The sequence below is a fragment of the Eptesicus fuscus genome, chromosome 14 (genome assembly GCF_027574615.1).
Source record: "Eptesicus fuscus isolate TK198812 chromosome 14, DD_ASM_mEF_20220401, whole genome shotgun sequence".
NCBI lineage: Eukaryota > Metazoa > Chordata > Mammalia > Chiroptera > Vespertilionidae > Eptesicus > Eptesicus fuscus.
In genome coordinates, this window is record NC_072486.1 from 42,227,920 (window position 1) to 42,240,940 (window position 13,021).

At 39.3% G+C, this 13,021-nt stretch overlaps 1 protein-coding gene across 2 annotated transcripts in view; it reads right to left on the reverse strand.

Annotated features, from left to right (window-relative positions):
* The window catches only part of COG5 (component of oligomeric golgi complex 5), a 215,715-nt gene that overhangs the window by 53,044 nt on the left and 149,650 nt on the right, over positions 1 to 13,021 (reverse strand). For both annotated transcript variants that reach the window (XM_054726639.1, XM_054726638.1), the window contains exons 13-14: positions 11,594 to 11,755; positions 8,992 to 9,091 (exon numbers count right to left, since the gene is read on the reverse strand). In XM_054726639.1, coding sequence (XP_054582614.1) covers positions 8,992 to 9,091; positions 11,594 to 11,755 — 262 coding nt within the window. The remainder of the gene's footprint in view (positions 1 to 8,991; positions 9,092 to 11,593; positions 11,756 to 13,021) is intronic.

Here is a 13,021-nt window from a genome sequence, read left to right on the forward strand (position 1 = left end):
CCTTTTATATACACATATATTTCCAAAATGAAACTCAATTCTCACTTGATAAATTTCTACTTGTGGTAATAAAATACAATTTTAAAAAACATTAAAAAATGACAATTAAAATAAAGGGAATAATCCTTTGTTGAAGTTACCACCCATGATAATGGCTATTAAGTCAACATAAGGTTTTTTGACATCAGGTTAAATAACTCTTAATTTATTTTGCCTTATCTTATGGACAATCACCAACTTGCAATCAGGTTGTGTTCTAAAACAACCATTTGGAGTAGATGGGCCAAAAAAAGCCATAGTTTTCTTACATTAATTATGTGAAAAATTAATGGTTAGAATCTCAGAAGAGCCTACAAAATCCAGTTTAATCCATAAATGGTAAACTATTACTAATAAAAGCTCTGACCTCCCATGAAACAGCAGGTGATGTGGGCTCTGTGCTACGATGAAGGTGGGGAAAGGCTCCCGAATAAGCCACTTGAGAAATTAAAGCGGCAATGGCTAGTGGTATCAGTGGTTACGACGTATGTTCACTAGTGTTACAATGACCAGTGCTTTTGGTGCTATTACCTACTTTGTTTTAAAAGCGACTCAGAGCTAAGATCCTTGATGGGGGAATGTGGTAGGCAGTTAGACAGACATGGACAGAGCAAGGACCATGGGCCAGGTACAGAAGGCCACCAGGGAAGAAAGCCCCAGGTGCTTAGCAAAGGGTAAAACAGATAACAAGGACCTCACCCCCAGGTAACCTTTCCTTCTCTAGCATATGTTGGTCATGTGATTTGTTCCCCCCACCCCCCCACTTCACTTTCCATGTCGCTGGTCATGTGGTTCTGACCCTCCCCTGACCTTTCCTCGCCTGGCCTGTTGCTAGTCATGTGGTAGATACCTTTAGAGGAGGAACAAGGGGCAGAATAGCCTCATAAGACCCCCATACAAACCCCTGGCAGGACCACTTCCTTAAGCATTAATCCCAGGGATAACATCTAGGCCTCAGTTGTGTTTCAGCTCCAGGCTTAGAAAAGCAGCAAAACCAGAGGAGCGATGCCATGGCTGACCTCAGGGCCAGTGACGCCCTGCTCTGGTGCCAACCTATCAGTGGAGACCACGACCCTGAAAGGACCCACCTGGAAAGCTGCTGAATATTCTATTGAGATCCTCCCTTGGGACTTCCCCTAAAATCCACCCCCTTAAAAGCCCTTAGGACTGAGGAGCCAGCAGCTCTTCCCACACCTTTCTAGTCCCTCTCCTTTCCCCTTCTCTCTCCTAAGCTCCAAGGGCCCCTTCTTTTGCCTCTGTAACTTGTTTCCTGAGCCCATTTCTTCTGCCACTCACTTCTTTCATCTCTGTGACTTTCTAAATAAACTTTCTCTTAATAACAAAAAAGTGACTTTATCAGAACCCAGTAGGGTATATATGGCTGCCTGCCCCTGCCCTCATCTCTTTGGAAACCCTGAGTTTCCTTTTTCTTTAAATTTTGGTGATGCTACGAGCCTTCGTACATTGCTAAGGTATCAGTTTTCTCTTTTTGATCTTCTCATCTCCCCTTATCTTGGTCTAATGTGCTTTAAAGTAAGAACTAGAGAACTAATCACACAAATGCTGGGAGACTTTCCTATGAAATAAGGGTATACTTTAGTGCATGGACATTGTGACATCAATTCTGGCAGTTCCGAGGATGCTTTTTTTTATTTTATTATATTTTTATTGATTTCAGAGAGGAAGAGAGAGGGAGAAAGAGATGGCAACATCAATGCTGAGAATCATTGATTGGCTGCCTCCTGCACGCCCCCCCTACTGGGGATCGAGCCCACAACCCTGGCATGTGCCCTTGACCAGAATCGAACCCGGGACCCTTTAGTCCGCAGGCTGCTGCTCTATCCACTGAGTCAAACCATCTAGGGCCCCGAGGATGCTTTTATTTCCTTCTTGGTTCTTATTTATACTTCAGACTGTTGAATTTGTCAAATATTTGACTACTGATTAAAAAAAAAAAAAAGGAAAGGTTTCACTACATATCCTATCTAATAAAAGAGTAAAATGCAAATTGACCATCACACCAAGACGCAAGATAGCTGCCCCCATGTGGTCAAAGATGGCTGCATCCATGTGGACACAATATGGCCACCAAAAGATGGCCGCCACAAGATAGCCTGCAGGGGAGGGCAGTGGTGGGAAGTTAGGGGAGACCAGGCCAGAAGAGGAGGGCATGGGGGGGGGGGGACCAGGCCTGCAGGGGAGGGTAGTTGTGGGTGATCAGGCAAGCCAGGAGGGCAGTTGAAGGGGATCAGGACTGCAGGGGAGGTCAGTTGGGGGGGTGCCAGGCCTGCAGGGGAGAGCAGTTGGGGGGGGGGACCAGGTCTGCAGTGGAGGGCAGTTAGGGGGGGGGAGACACCAGGCCTGCAGTGGAGAGCAGTTGTGGGGGACTAGGCCTGCAGTGGAGGACAGTTGGGGGGGACCCAGGCCTGCAGGGGAGGGCAGTTGGGGGGAACCAGGCCTGCAGGGGAGGGCAGTTGGGGGGAACCAGGCCAGCAGGGGAGGACAGTAGAGGGGACCAGGCCTGCAGGAGAGGGCAGTTGGGGGTACCAGGCATGCAGGGTAGGGCAGATGGGGGCGATCAGGCCAGCAGGGAGGGCAGTTAGGAGTGACCAGGCCAGCAGAGGAGGGCAGTTGGGGGAGACCAGGCCAGCAGGGAGGGCAGTTGTGGGTGATCAGGCCATCAGGGAGGGCAGTTAGGGGTGATTGGGCCAGCAGAGGAGGGCAATTGGGGGCAACCAGGCCATCAGGGAGGGCAGTTAGGGGTGATCGGGCCAGCAGAGGAGGGCAATTGGGGGCAACCAGGCCTTCAGGGGAGGGCAGTTGAGGGGGACTGGGCCTGCAGGGGAGGGCAGTTGGGGGGGACCAGGCCTGCAGGGGAGAGAAGTTGGGGGGGGGGACCAGGCCTGCAGGGGAGGGCAGTTGGGGGGACCAGGCCTGCAGGGAGGGCAGTTGCGGGGGACCAGGCCAGCAGGGGAGGGCAGTTGGGAGCCAGCAGTCCTGGATTGTGAGAAGGATGTCCGATCATCCGTTTAGGCCCGATTCCAGTGGGATCAGGCCTAAACAGGCGGTCAGACATCCCTCAAGGGGGAGAGGGTGCAGGCTGGGCTGAGGGACACCCCACCCCCCTCCGTGCATGAATTTCATGCACTGGGCCTCTAGTTTATGTATATAAAAACAAGAACAGGTTCATTCAATCACTAAGCAGATTCAGTGGTGATATTACATCTTGATATCAGACCAAACCTTCACAATTTAAAATCTGTTATCAAAGAGAAGACAACTTGAGATGGGTTCCCTTTTGAATAGTTAACATATTACCAAAAAGCTGGAAACAAAATCAAATCTTGTTTATACATGAGAGATGAGCAAGACCAGCACTCAGGAATAAAATATAGCTTTGTAATTCAACGCTGTATTGCTCAGAACCTTGTATTTCTGTTACAAAGACCTTTTATCAACCTACCTTCCTCATTAATCTCCTTACATCTCTATGCTCCTGTCCTTTAAGTCAAAATCTCCACCTGGCTCATGGGGTTTGGTAACCACAAGGGGTGATGAAGGCAAACACAATTTGCCAAGAAAGAATCACAGAGCTTTTACTTTATTTTTCTTCAAGGGCCTTATGCTTTTGAACAGATGGAATTTCCACCTACCCACAACCAATCACCAGCTCCTAAACACTGACCTGTTAATTAAATTTAGAGTCACAAGTCTGCATATTTTTAATTCGTTGATGAAGAACTATTATTCACTGTCAGGTAAAATGAGCTTTTCCATTTTTCAATAATGAATGCTATAATTTATTAATCAAAGAAAAACACTTCACATACAAGCATTTTAGAATGCTTCAAAATTCATTATCTGTTCTCCACTCTAAACTTTAATGTGGACTTGTATTTTAGTTCTATCTTGTTTGTATGTCCCAAATCAGTCACTATTATTATGTTTTGCAATTAAGGCTTAGATTTATGTCTACCAATTATTTGTGTTTACTACTACTTCTTGTTATTCAATCCTTCCTTTTAAGTTAGATTTCCTCCTTCTTTGTTACACCCACCAATAAATGGCTTCCCTCTCACCCAGAGTGAAGGCCTAAGCCCTTTCTATATCTTGCAATGGCTGGAATGATGTAGAGTTATGGTCACAAGCTCACGAATATTAGATTGGATCACAGGAATTCTAGGAAAGAAAAAGCAATGAGTTTACGAATCTAGGCATACTAGTATAAGCAAAGTTGCAGAAACAGTCCTGAGAACGAGAGGCTTTGGGCTGAAGGTACTACTTTATGATGGTGTAAATCAAAGTCCAGAGCACAGATTACTTTAACAGCTACCAGAATTCTGTTGAAAGCCACTTGCACCTGCCTCCTCCTTAAAAGCCACTTGGTACCTGCCTACTCAGCCCTATTCAGTGTGATCAGTCTCTTTGAGTGCTATTTATTCTGTTAAAAACTTGCATATGGTAAAAACTGAAATATAACTAACTGAATTCAAGGCATAAATGAAAAACAAAAGTTTTCTCTCCCCATCCTTAGACCTAACTTCCACATTTATACACTAATGGTGTCTTGTGACATTCCAGAAAAAAAAAGAAAAAGCATGAAACCTTTATTTACATATCTATTTTTTACTTACAGGTGGGACAATGACATGCACTATTTTCACCTTCTTTTTTTAACCTAATAATATATCTTAGAGACTTTTCCAAATGAGCACATAGAAATGTTTACAAGACTATAAAGTATTTCGCGCACTAATCTGTAACCAAGATTCCAAATTATCATTATTTCTTGAATCATTTTCTGTGGAGGCTTGAGAAGGAAAAGAAGGGGATCTGAATTCGTCAGGGCTCAATATTCCTTGCTACTACTGTCAATCTTTGAAGGCAATTAGAATGATTAGTTACAAATTAAATTTCCTGCCCTGGCTGGGTAGCTCAGTTAGTTAGAGCACCATCCCAATACGCCAAGGTACAGGTTCATTCCCTGGTGAGGGCACATACAAGAATCAACCAATCCTATATAATAAAAGCCTAATATGCAAATCGACTGAACAGCGGAATGACTGGTCAGCGGGGGGCAGGGCCAGCGAGTGGGCAGCGCCAGACCAGCCAAGGTGGGTGCCAGCGGGCAGAGGGAGGAGATGGCAATCGGGAGCCGGCGGCAACTGGCGGTGGCGGGCAATAGGGACAGGGACAGCAGTCAGACATCCCCTGAGGGCTCCTGGACTGCGAGAGGGCACAGGCCGAGCTGAGGGACTGCCCCCCCACCCGAGTGCACGAATTTTCATGCACCGGGCGTCTAGTGAATGTATAAATAAGTGGAACAGCCCCAGCTGGTTGGAGCATTGTCCCATATACCGAAAAGGTTGCAGGTTAGATTTCCGGTCAGAGCACATACCTAGGTGGTGGTTCAATCCCCCCCTCCCTCAGGGAATGTATGAGAGGCAGCTTTTCAATGTTTCTGTGTCTGTCTGTCTCTCTCTTTCTCCCTCTCTAAAATAAATGAACATAGACTCGGGTGAGGATAAAAAATAAATAAGTGGAACAACTGGACGTTTCTCTCTTTCTCCCTTCCTGTCTCTCTAAAATCAATAGATTAAAATATATTAAAAAAAGAAATTAAATTTCCCAACTAAATAGGGTTCTCAGCAAAGACAGTGCTCACATATGTTATGAATTAACAAAAGTAAAAACAATAAATCTACATCCAAGAAAATATGTCCTATATACACAAACACACACATATTCTTTTATTTCCTCTAAATTTCCAAAATATATAGCATATTATAGTTAGTTTTGGTTAGTTCATTTTAAGAAGTTCTTAGATGTTTAAACAGGGGAGATATGGGTGGTTGCTGAACTAAGGATATGGAACCCTTGTGCACTCTTGGTGGGAATGCAAATTGTTGCAGCTACCATAGAAAAGAGTATAAAGGTAACTGCTTTTTGACCCAGCTATTACACTTCTGGGAATATATCTGAAGAAGCCCAAAACACTAATTTGAAAGAACATATGCATACCTATGTTCATTATAGCATTATTTACAACAGCCAATATTTGGAAACAGCCTAAGTACCCATCAGTAGATGAGTGTATTAAAAAGCTGTGGTACATTTACACAACAGAATACTATTCTGCTATAAAAAATAAAGAAATCTTATCTTTTTCAACAGTATGGATGGACTTGGAGAATATTATGGTAAGTGAAATAAGCCAATCAGAGAAAGACAATTATCATATGATCTCACTTATATGTAGAATTAATGAACAAAATAATTTAACAAATAAAGTAGAAACAGAAGCAAAGACACATAGAACAGGCTGATAGCTATTAAAGGGGAAGGGGATTGAGGGACTGATTAAAAAAAAAAGGTGAAGAGATTAAGAAAAAAACCACACACACACACACACACACACACACACACACACACACACTAGTATGGTGACAGCCAGAGGGAAAGGCGTGGGGGAAGGTGGAAGAGGGGGATCAATGGTGGTGGAAAGAGGCTTTAATTTGACCGCTAGGTGCATGATGCAGTATGTAGAGGATGTTCTTTTGAATTGTACATTTGAAATCTGTATGGTTTTGTTAACCAATGTCATCACAATAAAATCACCTAAAAAAATATGCTGCTTTGGTATACTGATTATTTTGAGCAGAAAGTACTTGAAAAACAGCAAATACAGGGAGAGGTTTTCTGTGAATTCATCTCTCTACCTAAAGGCAGATCCTCCAAAAGGAACTCAATTGTAAATCTTCCCAGGAGGAGTTTCACCAGGAAAGATTGACTCATATCACAGGAAAGAAAACTAGAAGTAAACATCACACCCATACAAACTATCACATTTTCCATCTATTTTTCTAAGAGTCCATTCATCCTTTCTAAAAACAATATACTCTCCCCTAAGTAGCCTATGTTCCATCATCTCTTCTACGCCCCCTGTGAAGATGGTAGATAGCCCAGGCCAGGTGGCTCAGTTGGTTGGAGTGTTGTCCCATACACCAAAACGGCTGTGAGGTTTCAGTTGGAATGTGTACGGGAGGGAGGCAATTGATCAATGTTTCTCTCTCACATCGATGTTTCTTCTCTCTCTCTCTCTCTCTCTCTCTCTCTCTCTCTCTCTCTCTCTCTCCCTCCCTCCCTCTCACTCTCTTCCTCTCTCTTTAAAATCAATAAATATATACTCGGGTGAGGTCTTTTGTTAATTGTTTTTTAAAAAGTGGTATATAAACTCTTAAATCTCATTCCTTTATTGAGTATTCACTTTCCCGCCCCCCCTGTGATGCCTTCATACATGTACTATTAAAAAAATAATCCTGGCCGTAGGCCATTTGGGTCAGTGGATAGATCGTTGGCCTGCAGAATGAAGGGTCCAGGGTTTGATTTTGGTAAAAGGCACAAGCCTCAGTAGCAGGCTCAATCCCCACTAGGGGGTGTGCAGGAGGCAGCCGATCCATGATTCTCTCTCATAAATGATGTTTCTATCTCTCTCGCTCTCCCTTCCTCTCTGAAATCAATAAAAATATGTGTGTGTGTTTTAAAAGAAAAAGAAAAAAAAGTTTAAGGAGCATTTTTTAAAATTTTTATTTATTGATTTTAGAGACAGTAAGGAAGGGGAGAGGGAGAGAGAGAAGCATCAATTTGTTGTTCCACTTTTTTTGATTGGTGTATGTACCCTCACCGGGGATCAAACCCACAATGTTGGTGTATGAGGATGATACTCTAAACAACTGAGCTACCTGGCCTGGGCCACTTAAAATTTTTTTTAAGTCAACAAGTTTCTGTTAACCTTTAGCACAGTAGGTTTGGTAGCTATGAGTAATTTGGGGTCACAGATTATTTAACCAACAGTATAAATTTAATCAGATATTTGTCGATATATTTTTATTTTGTCAATTCTTTTTGCCATTACTGCCTTAACTGAAGTCGCAAGTTACCATTACCACTGCCTCCTCCTGCTGCAAAAAATGTAAAATATTTCCTATTAATGCTGGCTCTTCCTTCTAATGTTGTTCTTAGATGGGATCATCTCATAAGGATTATCTTTCTCACATTTTCAATAATTACCCTAAACTCTATTAGATATAGTACTGAATTTCATTTATAGAAATAAACCAAGCAATAAACATCATAATAAAGCTTCTATTAAAAAAAAACCCTTGAGAGAAAAATTAGTCATCGAATTACCTAAAAAGAGTTTTGATTATCTCTATAGGGCCAGTTTCCAAGAAACAAAGTTTAGAAAAAAGAGGCTTCTAATTAATTTGCCAAGACTACAAGAACAATTGAAAGGAAAATAATACTATATTAATATGCAAACAAAATCTGGCCATCCTAATAAAAGTAGGAAGCCTCATGGTATGACTGTTATCATCAAGGATCATTTCATACAAATTCCTTCAGTTCAATTTGTTACCAACCTACCTAAAAATTATTCCAGCACCAACTGGAACTACTAGGACATAGGTAAAACCAGATTACTTTATTTTCTGACATTTCAATTGGGAGCAGACAGAGAGGCTAAAAGATATGGTTGACTATCCTATAAAGACAGTAGAGATGTCAGATTTTGGCACATTCTCTAAAATTAGTTCATAAATGACAGTTAAATATATACTAAAGCCTTAGTGTTTGGATTTCAGTGAGGATCCATATATACCAGTTAAATGTGTGCCTAACTTTAAAAGATTAATGTATAGAATTAAGATTATGACTCCATTACATAGCTATTGTTTTAAATACATTAAACAGCTGAAAGTCTAACAATGGTGGAAGAGCCATTTTTTAATAAATGCAACCTTTTTTCTGGTTTAAATTCACCAGAAAGTTTCAAAAGTTCACTAAAGTAAATAAATCTTCAGTCAATTAAATATTTATTATTAGTCCAATATTATATAATTAGTAATTTTAAACAAAATCATGAAAGTTTATAGAAGGGATATCACTTACTAGCTGTTCTGATTTTACACCATATAACTGGATGGTCTTGGCCACGTTTTTTGACACAGCTAATGTGAGGTTTGCATCAACAGCAGCTACATTTAGTTCACTGGAAAAAACAAGAGCAGACTTTATTAGCAGCACTGTTCATGAGCAAAGTAAAGAACAACATATAAACCTAAAACCAACAAGTGATATGGTAATTCTTTTTACAGATTTCATTGATTGCAAGAATTAATTGCATTGTTTTATTTTTCCCTCCTAAATTCAGCATTAGAAAAAAAGTGCTTTGAGATGGCTTGGTTAATGACCAGTTTCTCATTAATGAAAGCATACCACTGTGGGTTTAGGCTGTGATTATGAGAGTAAATTGTGTACAGATTTTATAAGTAGCACTCTTGTGAATACTGATAAGTGCAATTAGACACACTGCGTATCACAGACATCTGCAAGGGAAGGACAGCTCTTGAATGGAAATGACGACCTTGGAAGGACATGGGCTAAAAGTATATATTACAGGAGATACATTATGATACTCAGTTTCTAGAAATTTTGCCAATTCATGCTATTTTGTATAGCTTTGTAATTATATCAAAAGCATAGCAAGAATTTAGTTTGGAATTTTGAATTATTAAAGTATGTTTATTTTCAACTTTAACATTGAATTAATTGGGACATTTGAGCTATCAACCAAAAAAAAAAAAAAAAAAAAAAGTGAAAGAATACCAGGAGCTAAAAATTGTATGAAAACCCATATAGAGGTGGAAACCAGGAGAAGTAATTATTGTCTCTGAAATAGCAGAATAAATTTGGCACTTACCAGATTCTCTATATAAAGAAAATGAAGGACTTTGAAACAACACCAGTACATACTATGTGTGATAAAAATGTCTTTTCATACAACAGTGAGACATAATTTCTTTAATGTTCTCTTTTAAACAATGGCATAAGTATGCTTCTGTGAGCTCCACATTATATTTGATTACAGCATTGTCAAATTGCATAGAGGAAGGGGAGAGATGCTCCTTTAATATTTCCATAAGCAGGTCAAAGAGAACAAGCAGAATCCAGGACTGTTTTTGTCACTACCATGTCACTACACAGATAACAAATACAAATACATTAGGGTAAAAAAACCTAGAGTCAGGACTTTGGAAAGTCATGGTAATTGTGGAGAGATTTGGGATAAAAATGCTAGGCAATTTAGATACTTTATAGGTATATTTGTACCTGGAGAGATGCTTATGTAAATTATACCTGTGGCTTTTTAGTCTTATTCTCACATGCCTCAGAATCACCGTCATCAAACTTGTAGTGTAAAAGAATCTAGACATTTCTATACTGTTGTCCTATATTGGCTAACTACTATTTTTACTCCTCAAAGTGTTCATCTATAAAATGTACAAACCTACTGTTATGATAATTTGTTAGCTATTAGGGGAACTGAGATAGTTGCAGTTGCAAATTAATCTGGGTCAACTGTAAATTTCTGAAGGCAACATTATAATTACTGTCTGCTAGCATTCAGATGGCACCTCTGCTAGGCTACCTTCCCTTTTGGGAATTTTAAAAGCTGACACATTCATTCAGAAAGCTTAAAACAGCAAACACAAGCAGGCTAGTGAGGATTATAATCCTGTGTATGCCATGAAGTACTTTGTGAATTTAAGAAAAGAAACATTAATCTCTATGGTTTAGCTTCTCAATTTATAAAATTATTCCTATACTTTCCTGTGTAATAGTAGAAATTTACTATAGCATAAAGAATTTGCATCATTGACAAGATACAGAATAATTAGAATAGACTATTTTTAGACTGTATTTAAAAAATGGTTTCATTAATTGGAATCTTAACCTTTTGCACTCGGATGTCGAGTGTGACTTGACACAGTTAGCATCGGTAGCAGCTCGTATGTCGAATTGTATTGAATGTACCAATAATTTGAAATATAAAAAAAATCCAAATAAATAAGTTTGTATGAAAAGAAACTCGTTTTTTATTCTACTGCCGCGATTTGTAAAATCTGGGGTATTTAAAAAATTAAATCCCGAGTAGAATAAAGGAATCGAGAAAAAAGCGAGTGCAAAGGGTTAAGTACTTTATGTGCACTCGTTTACTACAAAACTCTTAACCTTTTGCACTCGGATGTCGAGTGTGACTCAACACGGTTAGCATTAGAATAAAGGAATCGAGAAAAAAGCAAGCGAGTGCAAAGGGTTAATATAACTGCAGGACTAGTCTATGTATATAAAAGGCTAAGTGACTGTCTGTCCATCCCTCCGACTGGCTGGTACATATGACGCGCACTGGCAATTTAAAAATAAACGCTGACTCGCAATACATATAAAGCTCTTGCTGGTGCCAATCGAATGCGTGTGTTTCGATCTGTCATCGTCGATCATGAATTTGGTCGACACTTCTATTATAGAGAAAGGGCGAATAGCAATATTAAAATATTTCTTCTAATTAATTTCCTTTCAATGTGCACAAATCCGTGCACTGGGCCACTAGTTACTTAAATAATTTAAGATAAATTAAAATATACTGCTTTCATACATGACTAACAAACATGGCATTTTAATAACATGCCATTATATTAAAAATACATACCTTGCTATAGTTTTAATAATACCTTCCAGTTCATCTGAAGAAGGAGGATTACGACCACCAGGGGGGAAAACCAAGTTGATAGGATCAAAGAGTCGAGATAAGGACTTGGATAGATAAGCAGCCTCATAGGGTTGTATTGAGTCTTTTAAAGCCTTTTCTGGACTGTGGAAACAAAATGTATTAAAAATGAACTTAGGCTGCAAGTGCCTTACTTAAAAAACAAATGTAAATAAAATGTAACTCTACATGCAGAAAAAGAAAAAAAAATTTTTTAATATAAATAGAAATACATCTAATAATTAAGCAATTATTAAGGACTAAATATTTTAACTTATATATAAATCTTAGGTATAAATGTAATATAACACACACCAATACCTACTGAAGTAAGTTTGTCACTTGAAACTCAAAGACTAACACTGTAAAATCTTAATTTCTAATGGGGCTATGCCTTTACTTAGCAAATCCTGTCTTTATACAGTATCAAATCTGCAGAGACCTGTTCCACTAGCTATGATTTTCAACCTTTTTCTTCTCATGGCACACATGAACTAATTACTAAAATTCTGCAGCACACCAAAATATATATTTTTTGCTAATCTAACAAAAATAATAGGTATAACTTTTATTGATTTATAAAAAAGAAGAAGAATCACCTGCACTTTTTGTTCCAACGTGACTTTTTTAAAAAAAAAATCAGATGCCTATACTTATATATAAGGATTTCTGGTACCAAAAACTAACCAATCAGATGCAACCTTATTATGCGACATGACCAATAAGATGCAACTCTATTACATGACATATATTTATGGTTCAAGACAGGGCATTCACACTGGACAGATATTTTGTGTGAGCTGTTGTCAATTTTTTTATTTGACAATCTAAGGGAAAAGAGGTAAGTGTTCTCTTAATAAATAGTCAGGAATTGTATGTTTTAAAAAGTCTTGCAGTTGCCCTGGCTGGGTACTCAGTGGTTAGTGTGATTCAATACGTCAAAGTTGCAGGTTTGATCCCAGGTCAGGGAACATACAGGAATCAACCAATGAATGCATAAATAAGTGGAACAACAAGTCAATCTCAATCTCTCTCTCTCCCCCTTCCTCTCTCTCTAAAATCAATCAGTAAGTAAAACTTAAAGAAAAGTAAAAGACTATAAAAGTTTCCTTAAAAAAATTAAAAAATCTTGCGGTACACTGGTTGAAAATTGCTGCACTTGCTCAACCCTTTCCACCCATAGCTGGCACCTCCCATAAAGCTCACTGACTGGCAGAGAAGTATACATACAGGTCTAGGTTTTTATCTGCCTTCCCATGCCCAAACTGTTACTAATAAGAATGAGGAGAAAATAAAAAGCATTTGTTAACGTCCTACAATCACATAAATACTCCCCACTGGAGTTCTAAGCTAATTTGTTTTACAATATTC